The sequence below is a fragment of the Bubalus bubalis genome, chromosome 18 (genome assembly GCF_019923935.1).
Source record: "Bubalus bubalis isolate 160015118507 breed Murrah chromosome 18, NDDB_SH_1, whole genome shotgun sequence".
NCBI lineage: Eukaryota > Metazoa > Chordata > Mammalia > Artiodactyla > Bovidae > Bubalus > Bubalus bubalis.
The window spans coordinates 10,337,014-10,359,401 of record NC_059174.1 but is presented as its reverse complement, the minus strand read 5'-3'; the positions used below and the strand labels follow the sequence as shown (position 1 = coordinate 10,359,401).

General features: G+C 53.0%; 3 protein-coding genes across 9 annotated transcripts in view; 2 read left to right on the top strand and 1 right to left on the bottom strand.

Annotated features, from left to right (window-relative positions):
- Positions 1–12,771, top strand: part of MEAK7 (MTOR associated protein, eak-7 homolog) — a 60,660-nt gene extending 47,889 nt beyond the window's left edge. For 3 of the 5 annotated variants that reach the window (XM_044932216.2, XM_025268474.3, XM_025268475.3), the window contains exons 2-8: positions 272–453; positions 1,947–2,177; positions 2,526–2,670; positions 6,145–6,573; positions 9,362–9,480; positions 10,954–11,133; positions 11,610–12,771. In XM_044932216.2, coding sequence (XP_044788151.2) covers positions 295–453; positions 1,947–2,177; positions 2,526–2,670; positions 6,145–6,573; positions 9,362–9,480; positions 10,954–11,133; positions 11,610–11,723 — 1,377 coding nt within the window. In that variant the 5' untranslated portion in view covers positions 272–294 and the 3' untranslated portion in view covers positions 11,724–12,771. The remainder of the gene's footprint in view (positions 1–271; positions 454–1,946; positions 2,178–2,525; positions 2,671–6,144; positions 6,574–9,361; positions 9,481–10,953; positions 11,134–11,609) is intronic. The other 2 variants (XM_025268476.3, XM_044932217.2) reach the window with 2 other exon arrangements.
- Positions 12,772–13,278: 507 nt separating this feature from the next.
- On the top strand, positions 13,279–21,797 carry LOC123465091. 2 transcript variants are annotated; one of them, XM_045163245.1, is made up of 8 exons: positions 13,279–14,595; positions 15,076–15,247; positions 16,783–16,978; positions 17,689–17,882; positions 18,699–18,793; positions 19,137–19,309; positions 19,685–19,958; positions 20,303–21,797. In XM_045163245.1, the coding sequence occupies exons 2-7, from the start codon at positions 15,166–15,168 to the stop codon at positions 19,731–19,733; spliced, it is 789 nt and encodes a 262-aa protein (XP_045019180.1). In that variant the 5' UTR covers positions 13,279–14,595; positions 15,076–15,165; the 3' UTR covers positions 19,734–19,958; positions 20,303–21,797. The 2 variants fall into 2 exon arrangements, with proteins under 2 accessions (XP_045019180.1, XP_045019181.1); XM_045163246.1 differs by having other exon boundaries at positions 13,279–15,247; positions 17,767–17,882.
- The window catches only part of ATP2C2 (ATPase secretory pathway Ca2+ transporting 2), a 76,279-nt gene continuing 71,630 nt past the window's right edge, over positions 17,740–22,388 (bottom strand). For both annotated transcript variants that reach the window (XM_044932214.2, XM_006045715.4), the window contains 3 exons: positions 19,910–20,008; positions 19,681–19,822; positions 17,740–18,118 (listed from right to left, as the gene is read on the bottom strand). In XM_044932214.2, the coding sequence (XP_044788149.2) occupies positions 18,000–18,118; positions 19,681–19,822; positions 19,910–20,008 (360 nt within the window). In that variant the 3' untranslated portion in view covers positions 17,740–17,999. The remainder of the gene's footprint in view (positions 18,119–19,680; positions 19,823–19,909; positions 20,009–22,388) is intronic.

Here is a 22,388-nt window from a genome sequence, read left to right as displayed (position 1 = left end):
TGTCCGACTCTTGCGACCCCATGGACTGTAGCCCACCAGGCTCCTTCTGTCCGTAGGATTCGCCAGGCAAGGATATTGGAGTGGGTTGCCATTTCCTTTTCTTCTTCTTCTTTTTTTTTTTTTTTTTTTTTGCCATTTCCTTTTCCAGGGGACCTTCCTGACTCAGGGATCAAACCTGGGTCTCCTGCACTGCAGGCGGATTCTTTACCTACTGAGCCACCTATAAATATTTGATTTCTCTCTGTAACGGGTGTGAACTTCTCTCCTGCAGAGTCCTGCCAGCCGCAGGGACAGATGGGGAACAACAAGAGTCGCCCAGGACAGGAGTGCTCCTCACGGTTTCTCCCCGCAGAGCAGGCCGAGGTCAACAGGCTGTTCGATGCTCTGTCGTCGGAGAAGCTTGGCTCCAGTGCCTCGCCCAGATCCTTCTCTCTGCAGGCACTGAAGGCAAGGGTAACAGCTGGGAGTTCATGTTTAATTTGGAGCAGGAGTCAGGCTGCTGCTGACCCTCAGATCCTGCAAGGCGGGTGTGGGAACACGGAGAGATGTGTTTCTGAGAAGAAACAGACAGTACCTGCTTTCAGCCTTGTGGGCTCCGTGGGCAGTGTGGCAGGTGCTGCACTCTGCCTTCACTTCGCGCTGTTCAGGGACTTTCCCACTTGAGGTTGACAGAGGTTGCTGACTGCCTCCCGTCTCTTGCACCACCATCCCCTGATTTCTCCTTGCAATGGGTGACGGGCTGCCCAAGCTGTATTTGTGGGTCTGATAACTGCCAAGTCTCAAGTCCACCTTGGCCTTCCAGATTCGTTAAGTGTTTGATGTCCTAGGAATTTTGTTGTTTCCCCAACAAAATAATGAAGTTTCAGGGTCAGGGTGCACCTGACGAGGAGCGAAGACTGCCCGCTTCCCCATCTTTCTGCTCCCCTCCATGGGGCTCTTAACCGCGTGTGTTTGGGTGCTCAGGGTGCGGCAACATCACAGACATCTTTGGGCCATCTGGTGACTTTACAATCTTGTGTGAGTTTCAGGTGAACAACAAAGTGAGTCAGTTACACAAATACATGCACCCACTCCCTTTTAGATTCTTTTCCCATATAAGTCATTACAGATGATTGAGTAGAATTCCCTGTGCTATACAGCAGCTCCTTGTTAGTTACCTATTTTGTGTGTGTGTGTGTGTGTGTGTGTGTGTGTGTGTGTGTTAGTCGCTCAGTCGTGTCCGACTCATTGCGACCCCATGGACTGTAGCCCACCAGGCTCCTCTATCCATGGAATTCTCCAGGCAAGAATACTGGAGTGGGTAGCCCTTCCCTTCTCCAGGGGATATTCCCAACCCAGGGATAGAACACAGGTCTCCTGCATTGCAGGCGGATTCTTTACCATCTGAGCCACCAGGGAAACCCTATTTTATATATAGTAGCGTTTATATGTCAATCCCAATCTCCCAGTTTATTCCTCCCCCATTTTTTATGCATATTGAGCACAAAGAACTTGGATAGATAGTTAATGTATCTGGAAGTCCCTAATCTAGAGGAGACCAATGTAGCACTACACAGGCTGTATGTTCCATGTGGAAATAAATTCAGATATGCAAATGACAGCTGCTGGAACTAGAATGGAGAAGATGTTAGCAGAGTGAAAAGCAGCCAGTGGCCGGAGGCAGGAAGGACATGGCCAGTCTGGGGAGACTGGGAAGTCTGGAGGGCAGGATGGGAACAGATGACGGAAGAGTTTGATGGCCAAGATGAGCCATGGGCCGGGACACGTTAGGTATGTGGGTCCTGGGGTGGTATGACACCCTTAGAGGGCAGAGGTGGTGCACTGGGGGTCTGGGAAGGTTCTCTGCTGGTAGTGGCAATTGGTCTTGGTCCCTTAGCTATTTTCCCGTCATCCTGCCACGTCTGGCTTGCACTCTGTCTGGGCTTTTCACCCGCTTGTCCCCACAGGGCCATGTGGGGGACGCTCTTCCCCCAGAGATGGTCACCAGACTATTCGAGGGCATGCGGAGGGTGGACGGCAGCGGGAAGGCGAAGGGGCCCAGCGAGCGCATCTCCCATGAGCAGTTCACAGCATCCATGTCCCACATGTTGAAAGGAACTGCTGAGGAGAAGAGTCTCGTGATCCTGAACATGATTTCTGCCTCAGGAGGTCCCGTGAAAGCAAGAGATGTCCACAAGGTGAGGGGCCACCAGGCGCTTCTCAGCCACCCCAGGCAGTGTTGGTGTCCTTTGGTGGGGGGCTCAGGATGATGCAGCAGCTGGTGAAGGCCTTGTGCAGAAGTCCCCCCTGGGGGGCCCTGGACCACATAACCGGTTGAGGTCAGAACTCCCGGACAAAGAGGCATCGGCCAACTAGACCAGCCGCGGGCATCGTTGGAAAACTGAATAACTACCCAAGTCACGTGGTTCTTCCCACCCTGGGGTCCGCCACGTTGGCCTTAGTGAGAAAAGACGCCCTTCTCCATGTTGATCTGATGTAGAGGTACAACGGTGGCGCGATTAACGGTGAAATTGTGATCTTCCAAGTTTACAGAGGACTTGGTTGGCTCTGTGGTACACGTGCTGAACTACAGACGGCAGCTGCGAGGCTGGAGTCAGAAGCCACCCCCAGGCTCCCCATCCAGGGTGCAGGTGCTGGCTGCCCAGCTGTGCTCCGAGATGAGGCTTCAAGGCAAGTGCCCCGCCCTAGTCCCTAGACCTTGGCGTCGGAGAGTGGTTCCACGCCATCTTGTATTAAAGTTTAAAGTCAGCAAGTATGCATCTTCCAAACTCGAAGGACCGTTGCAATTATCTCTTCCTTGGCATACAGTTGTTCATAGTATTTCCTCATAATCCTAATTTCTGCCAGGTCCGTAGTGACGTCTCCACCTTCATTTCTGATGTTAGTCATCTGAGCCTTCTCTTTTTTTTCTGGGTCAGTCTAGCTAAAGGTGTGTTCCCTTCTTGCTATGTTTAAAGAGCCAGCTTTTGGTTTTGTGGACTTTCTCTGTTGTCTAAACTCTATTTCATTTATCTTCAAGTCTTTTATTTCCTTTCTTCTGCTTCTTTCAGATTCCTTTAGATTTAGTTTTGTTTTTCCTTTTTTTTTAAATTGAAGTATCGTGGATTGTGTTGTGTTGATTTCTGCTGTACAGCAAAGTGACTCATTTAGATTAAATATATTCTTTTCCATTATAATTTGTAACAGGATATTGAATATAGTTCCCCGCGCTCTACAGTGGGACATTGTTGTTTATTCCATTCTGTATATGATAGTTTGCATCTGCTAATCCTGACCTTGGGCTTCCCAGATGGCGCAGTAATGAAGAGCCCGCCTGCCAATGCAGGAGACACGAGAGATGCGGCTTGATCCCTGAGTCAGGAAGATCCCCTGGAATTGGAAATGGCAACCTGCTCCAGTACTCTTGCCTGGGAAATCCCATGGACAGAGGAGCCTGGTGGGCTATAGTCCATGGGGTTGCAAAGAGTCGAACATGATCAAGTGTGCATGCAGCATACATGTGCAGCCCCAACCCCCAATCTATCCTCCCCATCTTCTCCCCATCAGCAGCCACACATCTGTTTGCTGTGTGTGTGCGTCTATTTTTGTTTCACAGATGTATTGGCCTGTGTCGTTTTTTAGATTCCACCTATAAATAATATCATTCCTTGTCTTCCTCTTTCTGACTTCTTCACTCAATACGATCATCTCTGGGTCCATCCATGTTACTGCAAATGGCCTTACTTTGTTCTTTTTTATTGCTGAGCAATATTCTGTCGTATGTATGCACCACATCTTCTTTATCCACTCCTCTGCCAGTGGGCACTCAGGTTGTCTCCGTGTCTTGGCTGTTGTGCTGCTATGAGCCTTGGGGTGCATGGATCTTTTTGAATTATAGTTTTGTCTGGGTGTGTGCCCAGGCGTGGGATTACTGGATTATGTGGTAGCTCTGTTTTTAGTTTTCTGAGGAACCTCCATACTGTTCTGTATAGTGGCTGTACCAGTTTATGTTCTCACCAACAGAGTAGGAGGGTTCCCTTTTCTCCACACCCTCTCCAGCATTTATATTTTGTAGATTTTTTGGACGACGGCCTGTAGATGTATTCTTTTTTCACTTACTTGATTTGGCTGCACTGGGTCTTATTGCAGCATGCAGGCTTTCTCTGATTGTGAGTGGGGCTGCTCTTTAGTTGTGGCGCGTGGGCTTCTCATTGTGCGGTGTCTCTTGTTGCAGAGTATGGGCTCCAGGCACATGGACTTCAGTAGTTGTGGCATGCGAGCTCAGTAGCTGTGTCATGCAGGCCCTAGAGCACATGGGCTCAGTGCTTGTGGTACATGGGCTTGGTTGCTCTGGGTCATGTAGGATCTTCCCAGACCAGGGATCAAACCCATGTCTACTGCATTGGCAGGCGGATTCCTAACCACTGGACCACCAGGGTCCAGGGAAGTCTTGTAGATGTGTTCTTGATGTCTTTGTGGGAAGAGGTGAGTTCTATGTCTTGTTACTCTGGCATCTTGATTCCGATGTCTAGTGTGGTTTTCTTCGTCTGGTTTCTCAAGGTAGGAGGTTAGGTTATTGGTTTGAGGTCTCTCTTCTTTTTCATATAGGCATTTATGGCCGTGCGTCTCCCTCTAAGCTCTGCTTTAGCTGAATCTCATCAGTTTTCTATGTTGTGTTCTTGTTTTCATCCAGCTCAGTGTTTTCTGACTTCCTTCATGGTTTATTCTCTGGCCTATTGGTTGTTTAGAGGTATACTCTTTAATTTCTATATATTTGTGAATTTCCCAAATTGCCTTCTGAGTTGTAATTTTATTATGTGTGATTGAAGAACATACATTACATGACTTCAGTTCTTCTCAGTTTATCAAGGCATGCTTTATGGCCTAACATATGGTCTGTTCTGAAGAATATTCCAGACCTGCTGGAGAAGAATGTGTTCTGCTATTGTTGGCGGAGAAACAGTATATATTTCAATCTACTTGGAATTTAAAAATATCTTGAGGTGAATCTTGTAGCTTTGTTGACATATAAAACAACAACAAAATTGACTTATTTTATAAAAGCGTTACTGATTTATTATAAAGCTGGATTTCTAAACACAGTGTGAAAAATTAAACGAGATATTTGGAACTTGGAAAGAATAATAACACAATCCACTGTGAATATATGAGGCCGTCATATATGGATGAATTCCCAATAGTTTGTCTTCTGGCGCCACTGCCATGCCACCTCTGTTCTTAGTAGGTAAGAGATGGAAATCAGAAGCATAGGTGTTGGTTAGAAACAATGAAGCATAATTTGTAGTTAATGAAACCCATTCTCCCCAGATAAATTGAGGGGTGCCCAGGAAGTTACTAACCACTACCCTGATGTAAGGCTTCCCTGGTGGCTCAGTCAGTAAAGAATCCGCCTGCCAATGAAGGTGTCCAGGGTTCGATTCCTGGGTCAGGAAGATTCCCTGGAGAAGGGAATGGCAACCCACTCCAGTATTCTTGCCTGGGAAATCCCATGGACAGAGGAGCCTGGTGGGCTACAGTCCAAGGGGTTGCAAAGAGTCAGGCATGGCTTAGCGACTACCCCACCACCACCCTGACATAGCTGGAGGGCAGTGGACGTCTGAATCCTTCCCAAATGGCTTTGTTAAACTAGTGGCTTTGGTGTAGCCAGCCCTCTCAGGAACGGGTGCTGGGGAGTTTCAGGGCCCCAGGGGGAGGGTGTAACTGTCTTCTGGGCCTCTGAAATGCAGCGGGGAATGCAGAGAAAAGGTAAGAGCATTGATGTTGAGTTGTTTAGATGAGCACCGTCCAACAGGGGTAGGATGTGAACTGCAAAGCAAACCATATGTGAAATTTTAAATATTCTAGTAACCACGTGAAAATAGCAAAAAGAAACAAGTGAGATTAATTTTAAGAAAATTTCCAAAATATACTTTAACCTTGGCTATGTTTAAAAAAAAATAATAAATAAAACTGAGTTATTTTACACTCTTTTTTGGTTTCACACCAAGTCTTTGAAACGGGGCGTGCATTTTACACTCACCATGCATATCGATGCGGACGAACCGCACGCGTGGCTCTCCTGTTGGACAGAGCAGGTTCAGGAAAGCAGACGGGAGGCGATGCCATTGCCCCCCCACCCCCCAGCGCTGTTTTCTCCTCCACTAGGTGGCGGGAAGCTTCTGGGGCCTCAGTGGTTGGACCGCGACTGTGACCAGGCCGTGCTCGAGGACTGGGTGTTCCGGGCCCACCACGTGGCCACGTTTCTGAGCCTGGTCATCCACCAGGGCTTCCTCCTCCTGCGCTCGTCCCTCAAGCTGGCCACCCTGGTCCCCGAGCGCCAGGTGGACCCGCAGCGGGAGTTCACCAGCGTCCTGGACGTCCTGTCCGTCATCTACGTCAACTCGCACCTGCCCCAGGAGCTGCGGCTCCGCTGGCGCCTGCTCTTCGCGACCGAGCTCCACGGGAACAGCTTCGCGCAGCTCTGCGGGCGCATCGCACACGGGGGGCCCTGCCTGGTGCTGCTCGAGGACCGCGACGGCCACGTGTTCGGAGGCTTCGCCTCCTGCTCCTGGGAAGTCAAGCCTCAGTTTCAAGGTGAGACTGGGCTGCCTGAGCCCCACGTTGGTAGCGCTGCGCTCCTTCCAAGTTCTGGTCCCTCGGCCGCCATGTGGAGACCTCTGAGCCCGCCAGAGCGCATGCGCTGTTTCTTCCGTCTCCTCCCCCAAGCGTTTTTTTCTAGACGTGTTTGGGAGGATGGGGAAGCATGGTGTTTATGGAGGTTTAACTTCACGGATTTCTGTATAGACTCTGGCTGCTGTGTCAGGTCGGAGAAGGCAATGGCACCCCACTCCAGTACTCTTGCCTGGAAAATCCCATGGATGGAGGAAGCTGGTGGGCTGCAGTCCATGGGGTTGCTAGAGTCGGACACGACTGAGCGACTTCACTTTCACTTCTCACTTTCATGCATTGGAGAAGGAAATGGCAACCCACTCCACTGTTGTTGCCTGGAGAATCACAGGGACCGGGGAGCCTGGTGGGCTACGGTCTATGGGGTCGCACAGAGTTGGACACTACCGAAGCGACTTAGCAGCAGCAGCAGCAGCAGCTGGGTCAGTTAAGCCAGACAGGTGTCCTCACCCCTGGATTTCAGGTGAGGAAACAGCAGCTCAGCATCATTAAATGGTGCAGTGCTGCCTAGCAGGGCTGTGTTAGGAGTTTTCTTTTTTTTTTTTATTGGGGAGCCGGCCATACCAGCACCCTCTGCTGACACCCACCCACGCCCCAAACTTGCAGGAGGACCGCAACTCTGGCTCCGCTGTCTGTACACACGGTTTAGGACAGAGAGCCACTTGCCCACCTTGTCACAGCATCACGGGGAGGGTCCCTGGGGGTGAATAGCTGGGTCTCTGTGATTGGAAGCTCTGCTCAAGGACGTGGAAGAACAGCCCCGAGAGTCATTATTATCTAGACGAAACTTGCACGTTTTCCAGCTCCTCTCGTATTAACCCAAAGGTCATCTCTGCTGTGTCTCCAGCTTTCATTTACAAGAGCAGCATTCATTCCTCTGCTTAAAGAACTGTGGGAAAAAGCAGTTACCAGGTTTTCAGACGTGAGCTCTTTCTGTCGTGAAGCGTGAGGCCAGGATTCCAGCAGGGGGCAGCCCAGCCTCGCAAATGCCTTTCACATCCTGGGCTTTTCTCATCTGTTGGTCCCCCAGTCACCTCGAGTATTTGTGCCTTGAAGAGACACCCACAGGGTCACTCCGTTTCCGCTTCTGCCGGCCGAGGGGCAGCCAAAGGCCCGCAGCGCTGGGCGGAGTCTGGCTCCGTCCTGGACGGGGTGCTTTACCCTTTCTGCTGGGGTTCCCAGAACCATGGGGAGGGCAGACTGTAAACTGTGGGGTGATGGGGGGTGGTGTGGTGGCGGGAGTCCGGGCAAGGAGCCCCCTGTGGGACTGCCGCCTTTGCAGATCATGTGACTCCTCGGTGCTTGCCCTGTACCCTGGAGTGGAGGGTCGTCTTCCCCAGGTGGCCCTTCCCTTTGGGTGTGGATCCCAGAATGGACTAGCATGGGGTCCCTGCTCTGTGGCCCCGGCACCTTACTCAGCACTGGGAGCCAGTGAACACTGGCTGAAAGGCAGCCTTGGGACCAGCAGGGGAAGTGATGGTCCCGGGGCTGCGGGTGGCACCAGGCCGTTACTTGAGGCGAGACCCATCCTTCTGGGGCACATGGACTCAAGCCTGAGTCTTTAGCCTGGAGGGCAGCCCTGTGTCTCCCAGTCCCGATGGCCTCCCCAGGCTCACCTCACTTCCTCCCCCACTCCAGCGCCCACAAACCTTGCTCTACAGCTGGGGGGTCCCGCTGTTCCCTCATGCCTGCCATGCGGGGGTCCCTCCTCCACGGAGGGGCCCTCACCTGGCCGTCTCCATCTCAGGCCGTCCTTCCTGGTTTCAGAGGAGCTGAGTCCCTGTGGAGGGCCCTGGGGTCCATCTCGAGGGGAGGCTTGAGCGTTGCGGGTCCTGACTCTGCCTGTGCAGGCCTGCCTGCCACCCAGGGCCGTCCTCCTAAGGCCTCCTGGGGCTCAATGCCTGCCTCGTGTCCGCCCTCCGTATTCGGGCTCCCCGCCTGCTTCCTGGAGCTTCCTTCCCCAGTGCCTGAGCTGGGTCCTTTGTGAGGTGCCCTCACACTGTCACCGGGGTGGGGCAGTGCTTCTGGCGAAGATCCCACGGCTGTGGGGCACGTCCCTGGTTCCCACCTAGCTGGGAGCTCCCCAGGGTGGGGGTGTGTGCCCTCCGTCACCACCCCGCAGTGAGTGCATGGGGGTGGGAAAGGAGTCTGAGGTGGAGAGCTCCACATTTCTGGAGCTCTGATTGCACCTCTGCTGAGTGGAGCATGTCCACGCCTGTGGCCAGGTGAAGGTGGAGGGTCACCTCTCCCTGGGTGCGCCCCCCTCCCCAGCCAGCTGCATCTGCAGGCATCCTCTGTTCTCTGAATGGCATGCTTGAGGCTGTGCAGGCGCCCAGTCGGGGCCCTCAGTGACCGCCTGCCCTTTGTGCCCACGCGGAGACAAGGCTGCTCTTTCTGACTCTGGGAGGCGGGGCGGTGTCCCCAGCAGGCAGACGCCACATTCCTTTCTGGAGGCCACCCTCGCCTCCCAGCCGCAGCTCATCCTATGGGCCCCGGGCAGCCGTGGGTCTGGGATCCGCCCGCTGGTCTGAGGGCTCTGCCCGTACATGTGGGACCTCCCCAACCCCTGCACACCGAGGACCCCGAGAAGCTCCTTCAGCTCGGCCCTCTGAGCGGGCCTGTTTGCGTTTCCTGCTCTTCCCCGTGCCCGGCTGCGGTGGGTGATCTGGCTTCTTTGTGCTCTGCTCACTTTTAGGGGACGACAGGTGCTTCCTGTTCTCCGTCTCCCCCCGCATGGCCGTGTACACCTGCACGGGCTACAACGACCACTACATGTACCTGAATCAAGGGCAGCAGACCATCCCCAACGGCCTGGTAAGGATGGGGGCGGGGGCGGGGCGCGGCCCCCGCAGTGCCGTCCACCCCTTGGTGACAGCCCCGGCCCCGACGTGCCCCGGGGCATGCGCCTCCTCGTCGGGCAGCGTGTGGTGTCCAATCCATCCTGCCCGGATCTCGGGGTGGTGACACCGGGAGCGACAGCCAGGACCGACCTTCTCCGTTGGAAAAAAAACAGGGCCTCTGTTGGGGTGTTTCTGGGCTTTGTGTGCAAACGACAGGTTCTGCCAGTTTCCTGGTCATCAGGTGGTTGGTCTGTGGCCTTTGTGGCTGGAGACGCCGCCCTGGAACTCGTGCCGGGGGCGGGGCTAGGCTCTCTGGACCCGTCAGGCTGGATTCAGCCGCAGGAAGAAGTGGGCAGGGGTGAAGCCCACAGGTGACGGTGGGGGACGTGGGGACAGGGCTGGGCGAGGAGCTGGGATGGGCACCCGCACAGATGCTTATCTCGGGTGCGAGAGGTGTCTCACGGCAGCCCCGGCCTCCTTCTCTTCCCCGCTGCTTAACGAAAAGCATCTCTTGGGAAATTTCCAGTTCTGATTTTGCAGCGCTGAGGGGCGGAGAAGGTGGGTCCACCTCATCGGTGTGGAACGGGCCCGAGCTCCTCCCCGGTTCTCTCTGGGGCTCCCTCGGGCCCCCCGATGGCCCGAGATGCCTTCTGAAAGGGCAGTTTGGTGTCGACAGGGGCGAGGGTCTTGGCCTCAGGGGGTCAGTAGTCGGCCGGCGGGGAGAGGCGGCCCCTGAGTGCGGCTGGAGTCTGCCCTGGTTCCTTGCTCAGTGTTAACTCCGTGCCCCAGGGCCCCGGGGTAGAGGCGGGGGTGGAGGTGGCATCCGGAGAAGGGGACCAGAGAGGTTGAACAGCGGTTCTGTTCCCACTGGCCTCTCGCCTAGAGCCGGATAGCATCCTCCTCTGCCCCCTGCATGCCTGCTCCAGCACAGGGGCCTGGGGCCCGGACACAGGTTTCCCAGCCTCGAGTGCTGGGTGGACCTCTCCCCTCATTTTATGGACTGCAGTCTCTGGGTCTGATCATCTGCATTCTTTTGTCCTCTGTTGTCACTTGCATTTCCTTTTAAGATATTTTATTTGTTTGGCCCCGCTGGGTCTTCAGTTGTGGGGGGCGAACCGAGCTGTGGCGTGTGGGATCTGGCTTCCTGACCAGGGATGGAACCCAGCCCCAGCCCCGCACTGAGAGTGCAGAGTCTTAGCCTCTGGACCACCAGGGAGGTCCTGACTTGTGTTTCCTGCCAGTGCAGCCCCGTGAGAAAGAGCCACTGGGTGGGACTCAGGACACCTGGATGAGTGTTCGAGGCACCTGCAGTGGGATCCTTCAGTTGTACCAATCCATATTATTTCACAGTTTAAAAAAAAAAGAAGAAAGTTGCATTCGCTTCCGCATGCCCTTGTGGCCTGAGGGCTGGGGTGGGCCTCGGGGTCTGACACACCTCCCTCCGCAGGGTATGGGAGGACAGCACGGTTACTTTGGGCTGTGGATCGACGTCGATTTCGGGAAAGGACACAGCAAGGCCAAGCCCACGTGCACCACGTACGGCAGCCCTCAGCTGTCGGCCCAGGAGGACTTCCAGTTCCAGAAGATGGAGGTGTGGGCGGTGGGAGATGCCCCAAAGGCAGAGTCGGTGAGCATGGGGGCGCTTCTCCCCTCTCTCGGTTTGATCCCTTGCACTCCTTTCACACCTCCACCTGGAGATGGTTTTTCCCAGACTTGTTTCCAGCAGCCAGAGGAATGCCTGTGGGTGCACAGCTGGGCGGAGAGTCCTGTCTGGGATCCGTGGGGGGTCTTCTAAAAGAACCACCCCAGGGATGTGGGGTCCCAGATGGATGGGGGCTCCTTTGTAAGCTGAGGAGGGTCTGGGGTCCCTTCCGAGTCCAAGGTTTAACGATGAGTTGTTGGCCTCCTTGCACCGCGCCACCTCCCAGTGATGGCCTCCCAGGGTCGGGGGGACACAGTGGGGGCGGGGCCATAGCCCCTGCCTCCTGCATTTCCCTTGTGGCATCAGTAGGGCCCCGCGCCTGCTCTGAGAAACGTGCCAGCGGCAGGACATCACCGGCTGGTTCTGGTCGCTGAACACACCCCTCCTTCCTTCTTCCCAAGGTCAAGAAAACCAGGAGCATTCTGGACATCGACCCCGAGGCTCGGGCCCTGCTGGAAGCCAGTGGGCGGGGCCGCCACAGCGAAGGGCTCCGGGAGGTCCCCGATGAGCCGTGATGACGGCCGGCGTGGGCCACCCTGGAGCCGGAACACAGCCTGCCGACCCTCCCGCGTCCCGTGGAGGCCTGACTTTGGTCCAGAGCGTGCGGGTCATGTCCCGGCGGTCCTGGCGGTGCCCAGTCCGCACAGAGTACAGTTCCTATGTTGCCATATGTCCATCGGTGGGGGTGTCTCCCCCCCGGAATCCCGAGCATACAGCTAGCAACCTGATCCTTAGACTTGGCTCGTCCCTAGGGATGAAATCCAAAGAGGACGCTGAGATGTTGAGACTGGCTGGAACTGCCATCTTTGGGGACTGGAGTTCTTGCAGTGGTGGAGGGGGAAGTTTCCACTCGCTGGGGGTCACTGGGCCTCTGCTCAGGCCCCCCAGTTAAGAGCCTTGAGGCTCCGTTTCTCCTTGTCAAGGGCAGAGGTGCTCAGCTGGGAATTCCTGTGCTTTGGGGAGTAGCTTCCTCTGATATGGAATTTCTATATTTCTAAAAAAAAAAAAAGTGTTAGCAGTGTACTAATGGGGGAAATAGCAGGAGATTTTGAAGGTGACAGTGACCTGGGTCTTCAGTAAGGTTGGATGTCGGCCTTTCTCAGCTGTTTTAGGTGGGTCTGTGCTCGGAGCGCATGGGAAACCAGGAGGTGAGCAGAGCAGCAGAGTGGCGGTCCTGTTTCTGATGTAAACGTGGGCACACTCAGGGCTGAGAGTCGTGCTGATACACGTGTGGCCTGTCGCAGGAGCTGGGGGCGAGCGACTCGACAGGACCGGCCTGGGCTCCTGGCCTCCCAGCATCACCCCGTGCTGCCCCCCAGGGGATGGTGTGTACCTCGGCCTTGTGGACTTGCCGTAAACAGTGACCCTGCCGTGCTAGCGGAGATGTGGGTGGGCTGGGCCCCGTCCAGTCCAGCCCCGTCCCCCGGGGGTGGCTCATAGAACCTGACACACTGGGACTCGCGCTCAGGGGTGTTGCAGGCTCGGCCCTAAGACACCTGCCTCTGTCTTCCCCTGCTCCACGCTGTCCTGCAGACCTGACAATAAATGCTGCCTTATTCTCGAGTCAGCCCCGATTATAAGCCACAGCGAAGCGTGCTGTGTGCACTTGCGGGCTCTGCGTTTTCTACAGGAGGCTCATGAGACCTGCTGCTGAGCCCTGAGCAGAAAGCCTTGCAAACAGGCCTTCGCAAGGAAATGCACGCTCGCAACAGTGACACGCACGCTCCGTCCTGATTGACTTTCCTTATAAAAGGGCCAGTTTTAACAGCTTCTCAGGTGCATTCTGTGGCTTCCTGACTGATGGGAAGCAGACACAGGATGTTAGGATCCTCCGATATCCTTACCATAATCTGAAGAATTAGGCCCCGAGTCTTCAGTCTGTTACAGTCTTTTAATAAAAATGCAGTGGAATAATACTTCACTAATATTAGAAGGTCCATTCAATACCATTTACTGTCTGTGGCTGTCAGAGAGGCTGGAGGTGTCCGGGCCTGTATTTTCCTGCTTCGTGCCTCTTCTCACAAGAGTGCAGGTCATGCCCAGGGGCCTGATGGTTTCCCAGGACAGCTCAGCTATAGGACAGGAGCAGGTGCCCGGCCCAGGCGCTTGGTAACCCGGGTGATGTGCCCACGTGGGCGTGGGGCAGCCGTGGGACCGCATGAGCTGAGGGCCTGAGCGCACTGACCGGTGACCAGAGGAACCACGCCCCTCCTGGGCCTGGGAAACCCGCGATGCTAGTTTTAACACATGAGGAATTTGTTCTTTGATAAAAGGGGGATAAAAGCTCGGGTTGTAAGGGAGGCAGTCTCCCTCCCTTATCAGGAGACAGATCAGGGTCCCTGAAGGTGCTGGAAGGAAGGGCTGAAAAGTGCTCTGTGTTAAGTTTTTAACACATGGCTTTTAAACAACATAACTTTTTAAACAACTTTTCAAAGCATGGCTGTTGTTAACTTTTTTCCCACCATAGTTATTTTTCAGAAAATTTTTTCTTTCTATTGAAGGAAGGATGCTTTAAATTCTCTGCTGCTGCTAAGTCGCTCAGGTGTGTCCAACTCTGTGCGACCCCATAGACGGCAGCCCGCCAGGTTCCACCGTTCTTGGGATCCTCCAGGCAAGAACACTGGAGTGGGTTGCTGTTTCCTTCTCCAGGGCTTAAATTCTCTAGTGCTTCACACTTTTCAAAAAGTCTCACACATGATTTTGTAACCCCATAATTTTTCCCCACCCCCTCTATTGCCCCTCTCCACTGGTAACCCCTAGTTTGATCTCTGTATTTGTGAGCCTGCTGCTTTTTTGTTTGATTCAGTAGTTTATTTCTTAGATTTCATGTATAAGCAATACCAGACCATATTTATCTTTGTCTGACTTCACTTAGCACAATGCCCTCCAAGTCCATCCGTGTTGCTGCAAATGGCAGAACTTCATGGTTTTTTTAATGGCTGAGTAGTATTCCATGACACACACACACACATCACATCATCTTTATCCATTCATCTGTTGATGGACCCACTGTATTTTTTGATTAAAAGATTAGCTTATGCATACGTGGCAAAAGAGGTCAAAATACAAAAGAGTGTGACCTGAAAGCTAAGTCTAACCCCTGTGCCCCTCTAGCCTTTTCTTCCCTACAGGTAAAGTGTTACACACCCTGGTCTGTCCCTCACCTTTTTTGGGGTAGAAATGCCTCTGTATCTCTTACTTTGTTCTCCCCAACTGTGTGACGTCCCGTGAGATGGATGCCCCATTCTTTGCGGCGCTCAACCATCCCCGGCTTGGGAATGGTCTGTCTGTAACTGTTCGACGCTGGAGGGAACATCGTTTATGCTCGTCTGTCTGTGATTCTGTCTGGAGGATGCACCTTTCAAAGCCAAGTTACTGGATCCAAAGGTACATGCTTTTTTATCTAGATATTAACAAACTAACACACCTCTTTCAAGCTCAGTTTATACTTTTGAGACCTGGAGTGCCCATGGCCATGTTTTCACCAACTATTAAAATTTAGTTTTTGTGTACCTGGTGCTCAAAAACCGTTTTCTTCTACTACTGCTGTGCTTTCTAGTCCTTCTCCTACATCTTTGCTCCATCCAAAATGTATTTCCTTTTTTAAAATTTTTGATTCTCTTTAACTTTTTTTTACTTTATATTGAACTACAGTCGATTTAGAGTGTTGTGTTAGTTTTAGACGTACAGCAAAGTGATTCAGTTTTATGATAAAAAGATGTAAAGCTATTTCTGTTACTACCTTTTTTTCCCCCTTCAAATGCTTGATTCTGTCTGATCTTTGGTAGCACTTTGACTACATCTGAAATGTTTGATAGGGGACTTTCCTGGCCGTCCAGTGGTTAAGACTCCATGGTTCCCCTGTAGGAACACAGGTGTGACCCCTGGTCGGGGCAGTAAGATCCCACATGCCAGGAGGCGCAGCCAGAATACTACCATCTTGATGGTCTTTTCACGATGGCACTAAATGCTGATGCATGTAGGCAGAACCGACACCGGCTGCTGCTGCTGCTTCCTCCTGAAGAACAGGAACATCCAGGTTTGCTGTGTAAATTTGTGGTCACTGCTGGCTCTGTGAGTGCTCTCTCCCCGACCCCCGCAAGCCGATGACTGAACACTGGGAGGCTCTCAACCTAGTTTCGTACCCAGTTACCTTGCTGAGTTCTTTTATCCAGTGGTTCTCGACCTTGAGCCCACATCAGAATCACCTCGAGTCCCCCCCCACCTTTTTTTTTTTTTTTAAACAGAATAGTCAAAATTTTATTTTTTCTTAAAAGACATGTTTATGTAGATAGTAAAATGCCTGGAAGGTATATAAATATATACCAAGATCTTAATGTGTTACTTCTTCACGATGGAATGAAGTGACAGTTTTCTTCTCTACGTGTGCGCTTAGTCGCTCAGTTGAGTCCAACTCTTGTGTGACCAATTGGACTGTAGCCTGCAAGGCTCCTTTGTCCATGGAATTCTCCCAGGCAAGAATACTGGAGTGGGTTGCCAGTTCCTTCTCCAGGGGATCTTCCCGACCCAGGGATGGAACTCGAGTCTCCTGCACTGCAGGCGGATCCTTCACCCGCCTAGCCGTTGGGGATGTATCTTCTCTATAATAGGAAATATACTATTATATATCTCCAGAAACCATATTGCCTTTCCTCCTGCCCCCACACCCCAACCCTGCTGCCTGGAGAACAGTCCCTTGTTCCTTTGTACCACTTGATAGAATTCTAGGCATACAGTTGGACACAAACACAATAAATTTTATCGTTATCATTTTATCAGTTATAATTTCTAAGTCACCAAGAGTTAAGGTATTGTAATGAAGTGACTTGGCCAGGATCACACAACTAATTAAGGGTTTTGTGTGTGTGTGTGTGTGTGTTGTGTGTTAGTCGCTCAGTTGTGTCCGACTCTGCGACCCCATGGACTCCTCTGTCCATAGGGTTAATCAGGGTGAAATCTAGGGTTCATACTCCTAGTCTTCTTTCTTTTGAAAAAACTTTCATTTACATTTAAACACTTTTATAATAAAAAGAGGGAATATAATTCACCCCCAGAGTTTAGTAGTTCTGGGTAGGGATCTGAGAGTTGACATCGCTAATAAATTCCCAAGTGATGCTGCCATGGCTGGTGTGGGGAACCGCACATTGAGAACCACTGCTGGTCACTGCTTCTGATTATCCATGAATTCTCTGCGGGCCTGCAGCTATTAGGATCTTTTTTTTTTTTTTTGTCTGAAAAAAATATTTTGCCTTAATTTTCAAAGGATTGTTCTTGCCTTTTTTTTAAAGATATTTTGACATTTTCCCCCAGCACTGTAAATCATCTTTCTATTATGTCTTGGCTGTGTGACTTCTCTTTTTTCCCTCCAGCTTTCCTGAGATATAACTGACATACAAGACTGTCCAGTTTAAAGTGCACACTGTGTTGATTGCACCTAGTAGGACGGCATACCTGGAAATAAGGATAATTTCCCTTCCTTTCTGATTTCTAGACCTTTCTTTTTTTCTCTTGGTATTAAAAATTCTTTCTGAATTTTATTAATAATGATGCACCCTTCTCTTTCTTGACTTGAAGTGATCTCAGGTGACCTCAGCCTGCAGCGGCTTGAAGCAGGGTTACGGTTCCTAGCCAGCGATGGAGGTCAGGTTGTGGCAGTGAGAGAGTGGAAGCCTAGCCCCCAGACCAGTGGTCAGGGACAGGGCAGTGCCAACTCCTGCCCAAGCCTCTGGCCTGCCCTGGAGATGTCGGTCTCACCAGCCCCAACAACCAGGTGAGCTAATTAATTCCTTAACACAAATGTCCTTCTCTCTTTCTCTGCTCTCCTTCTATGGTTTGCTTTCTCTGGAAACCCTGAGGGAGGGGGAGGCTACAGCTGTGGCCGCATTGCACGGCGGGTGGAGTTGTTTCTGGTTCCCCGTGGTCGGTTCTGCCTGGCCACAGATCTCTCTGCCATCTTTCAGCCGCAGGGGTGGACGTGTGTTGACAGCAGTCTTGGGGCCTCGCCTGGCGTTCCAGTGGTTGGGACTCCGCACTTCCACTGCAGGGGGCATGGGTTCCATCGCTCTGAGGGAACTAAGATCCCGTGTGCCACACAGTGTGGCCAAAAAAAAAAAAAACCCCACCACCAACAAAAGCAGTCTTGGGGCTCAGGCTGTGGGAAGTCCTGGTTCTGGGGGGAGAGGCCACGCCCTGCTCAGCTTCAGAAGCCCAGGCCCTCTTTGCTGAGGCCGCTCAGGCCGTGACTGGCTCTGGCCACGTGCTCTGGGGTCACGAACACGAGGCTGTGCGTTCCCCACTTGGCCACTTGTAGGTAAGCGCAGATTAAAGCCAACAGAATGATCATCGGGCCCCCTGGCATCACCCTTAAAGACAGCCAGAGCCTCCATTTTGTGGATGAGGAGACAGGCAGAGTGACCAGAAGCCCAGACCCTGCCCCTGCTCCTCCGTCCCCAGCCCCCACCCCTTGTCCCCTCCTACCAGGGCCTGCGCGGTACCAAGCTATGGCACAAATACGGAGCCAGACGCAGTTCATAAAAATCACCATCATTTAATAAATAGTGCTGGCTCCTCATGGATCGTCCCGGGGCCCGGCAGCACGGAGCGGCGGATGCACACAGGGACCGAGGACTCAGGGCTGGGCCTGCACTCCCCACCGGCTCCCCAGGAACAGCCAGGTGAGCAGACCCAACACTGTCGTGTCCTCAGACACGTCTCGGAAGGGACGGAGCAGGCAGAGGGCCACAGTCACATAAAAATAGAGATTTAGGGACCTTTCCATGGGTCAGGGTCCACTATACATCTTCCTGGGGGGTCTGGGCTTTCTGGGCTCTGCAGCAGAACTTTTCACATAGCTTGAAGAGCTCTGACAAGATGAACACGGACGAGGCCAATCCGGTTAAAAGCAATAAATCTGCCAACAGACAAAAAGAGGAGAAGGTCAGAGAGTGCACGGCATACCCTCTGGTCCCTAGCCCCTCGATGCCCAGCACTGGCACAATGCCTGGCATGGCCACGGAGCTCTGTCCTCTAGTTTTGGGCAGTTGTAGACAGAGGTGAGGGGTCAGGACCCAGGAGCTGAGGGCCAGACTGTCCGTGCCCACTGAGGGGGCAGAGATCTCTCCAACCCAAGATGCAGAACACTGCAGAGCCAGCTCCACCAGGACCTACTGGTCTGTGCAGGCGGCTCTGATCTGGGCTTCCCTGGTGGCTCAGCGGTAAAGAATCTGCCTGCAATGCAGGAGATGTGGGCCGGGAAGATCCCCTGGAAAAGGAAATGGCAACCCACTCCCATATTCCTGCCTGGAAAAATCCCATGGACAGAGGAGCCTGGAGGGCTACAGTCCATGGGGTTGCAAAGAGTCGGACACGACTGAGCGACTAAACAACAGAGCTGGGCAGCAGGCCTGCCAACTTCGGCTGTAAAGAGAGCCTTCCTGGGGCAGACGCCCCAGGCCGTGGCTCCCGGTCCAGCCCCACCCTGACTCATCCAGGTGGCCTGGCCCCCGAGCCTCTGCGTGGCTCCCTGTTGTCGAGGATTCGTGACAGCCGTGGTGCCTGGCACAGACCTCGCACTTCTTTAGACGAGGTAAGCTGATGGAATTCCCAGTGGATGGAAATAGCTGTAAAAACATTGTTTTTTTCTTTTGTCTGCACTCCCAGTGACCCTGCTTTTTAGATTTCGGGGAAGAAAAAGCTGAGAGTCCCCAGGTATTTAGCATCCTTGTCTCCACCACCTCAGACACAACCAATGGTTTTATGGTCCTCAGATCCTGGGCAGGGCCGGCAGTCTCACCAGCCCCCTTGCCCGCTGGGATCTGAGGTCCCCAGTGGAAGGCTGGGCCGGTGGTCACCCCGGAGCCCTCCCCGCACAGGCTCTGCTCACTGCCGCTCCCCAGGCCTCTTCCTCCCTCTCTGTTCCTGCCCGTCAGTGTTTCAGGCATAGGAGGCCCAGTCACCCTGCACGGCTTTCACGGAAAGACGGTGGGGCTGCCAGAAGCCTGGGGCTCTGCCCGGGGCTGGTGTGCTTGGGACCTGGAGGGCCGCAGTCTCTACGTGTGGCCTTCTCAGCAGGAACTGCCGGCCAGCCCAGTCCGGTCTCCAGGTAAGCAGGGTCCCTGTCACACAGGCCCCACTACAGGCCCCAGCAGGCTGACACACTCCTAGGCCTGGGCAGCACGTTAGAGGCTGAGCCAGCATAGACCGTGGTCCATCCGGCTGCCCCGGGGCCTCCTGTCCCAGGATGGGGAGGGGGGTGGCCAGGGTGTTGCGACCCCTCTGCCCTCCCCTGACTCCCAGCAGGGGCTCCAGCCCCTGAGTCTCACGCCTTCTCCAGGCCTGCGTGGCGTCCCCCCATCCTGCCCGGTGCTCGTGTTCAGGCACGAGCCCAGTCCCCTGGGGACAGGACGGCCCCTCGAGGTGACTTCACGCCCTGGGCAGGCAGTGAGGATATTCCTCATGAGCCCTCCCACTCACCCAGCGCCCCCAGGCTCTCCGTCTGGAAGACCCTCTGCAGGGGCGGCGTGTAAATGACGGCCAGCTGTCCCAGGATGGAGCCGAGCACGGAGTAGAGGAACGTGCGGTTCCGGAGGAAGCCGATCTCGAAGATCAGCTTGGTCTGTGGGGAGAAGGGCACAGTCAGCACACACGAGCCGCTGGAGCACTCGGGCCGGGAGGCTGCGATCCCGTCCTGCCGGGGGCTCACCTGGGAGCGGCAGGTCAAGGCGTTGAAGAGGTCAAAGAACACGAAGCAGGTGAAGGCCATGGTTGTGGTGCGCGGGGTGCTTGCCCTGTCCTCGGGCATCTGGAACACGAGTGCACGGGGTGAGGAGGTGCGGGGGAGACGGGGGACCCAGCTTTCAGGACCACTGTGTTAGAACCTACACCTGGCTGAGCGCCTGGGCTGGACAAAGGTGGGCCTCTCCACCTTCCTGAGGTCAGGATGCAGGAAGGAGGCAATCCGCGCCTCTTGGGGTGGGATGGGGGCACGCTCGAGAAAAGCTGAGAAGTGGGGGTGATCCAGTGTCCCAGCCAGCCCCTCTCCTGCACACAGGTGATCGGGTGCCTGCCTCACACGCCTGCCTGATTCTCTACCTAGGTCACTGGCGCTCTCAGCACAGGGGTGCCTGAACCTGCGGGGCCACAGAAAGGTGACCCATGGAAAGACCCCCCTGCCTACAGAGGAGAAAAGACAGTCTCTTCAGACTGGATGGCTATAGGTAAGAGAGTGAAATCAGAACATTCTCTAACACCACACACAGAGATAAACTCAAAATGGATTAAAGACCTAAATGTAAGACTGGATACTGTAAAAATCCGAGAGGAGAACAGGAAAAACACTTGACATAAACCACAGCAACACTTTCTCTGATCTTCCTCAATGAAAGTAACAACGAAAAGAAACACATGGGGCCTCAGTAAACTTGCTTCAGAGTGTGAAATGTAACACAGCAGGGGCTTTTGTGAGTTTGACGTCCAGGAAGGAAGGGCCCGCACCTGGAAGCTTTGGCACCTGCTGCCCAGGCCTCCCAGGGCTGGCTGACCCTCAGGCCCAGCAGACCTTGGTCCAAAAGGTAAGTCTGTTGCTTTGTAAAGCCGTTTTAGTGTCCTTGACCAAACGCATTCCTGCTGAGATGCAAGAGGCATCGTCGTGTGGATGAATAGAGGGTTGCTTTCAAGCCCTGAGACCCTGAGTCAAAGAGCTTGACTTTTCCATGTGTTTTTAATTGGAGGGTAATTGCTGAACAGTGTTTGTTGATTTCTGCCATACAACGCCGTGATTCGGCCGTGACTATGCACATACCGCCTCCCTCCTGAACCACCATCCTAGGTCGTCACAGAGCTGAGCTCCCTGAGCTACGCCGCAGTGTCCCACTACATGTCTGTCTGACACCGGTAAAGTGGATGTTTTAGTGCTGCTTCCAAGAGCTGGATTCTCATGGAACATTTCTCTGAGGACTTTTCCAGTTGTCCTTGATATTTCTATGCAATGAGGAGTGTCCAGTTTTCAAGTCTTAACAGCTACTTCTGGGGACTTGGCCCCATCTCTGGGATTTGAATGGGACTCATGGCCCATCTTCCTGTCTTAGAAGCTTACAGTGATCTCTGCTCCCCTTGGGGACTCCTCTCTTTCTCGCCTTACAGTTTGCCGCTTAGAGTGGAGGCTCAGCAGGCAGGGTGACGGCGCTGCCCGTTCTTTCTGGACCTCTGGCAAAAGGGAATGAGCAGGGAAGAGCACCGCTCCCCCCCAAGGCTGGGCGTCTTGGTGCGTGCTGTCCACAGCCCTCCACTGTGCTCGGAACACTTTGCCAGTGTACTCATCTCTTTGGAGATAGACATGTTAATTTTCTTTTGCACAATACTTAGTACAATGTCTGAATTACTAACATTTAAAATATTTCCTTTCTTAACTCCCCCATTTGCTTTGCTCGCAGCCTAATATGTTCCTTCATTTGGCAGAATTCTGCAACGTCACCCACCACTGAGATTGCTCGGTCCCTGACGTATTGCTATTGATTTGTTTCTGGCAGTAGCTTGACCTAAAATGTGTGTAACAAGCAGGCGTTTTATGATAAAGCTGTTGTGTCGTGTGTGCTGTGTGTGGAATGCAGAGAAAGATCCAGATTCCGCGTGACAGTGCCAAAAAATATAAGTAGCCATTGTGCAAATCCCAGCAGGGCTATTTCTCTTTCGTGGCCTTTTAGACTTTCGTTGCCCTAAAATTTCATTTTATTGGAAGCCTGCATTTTCCACCTGGTATTTCTTGACAGGATTTTTTTTTCTACTTTAGTTTCTAAAATTCCGTATTTCAAGAAAGAAAACACTTTTGCACAGAAAAGTAAGTCATCAGCAGATGAAAAGACAACCCTCAGAATGGGAAAAAATATTGTCAACTGAAGCAACCGATAAGGGATCAGTCTCCAAAATATACAAAAACCCAATAAAAAAATGGACATAAGAACCAAATAGACATCTTCCCAAAGACAACGTACAGATAGATGGCCAAGAGGCACATGAAAATATGCTCAACATTCCTAATTATTAGAGAAATGTAAATCAAAACTACAATCAGATACCACCTCCTACCAGTCAGAATGCCCATCATCAAGAAGTCTATACACACTGGAGAAGGTATGGAGGAGGGCAGCCCTCTTACACTGTGGATGGGAATGTAAAAACTAAAA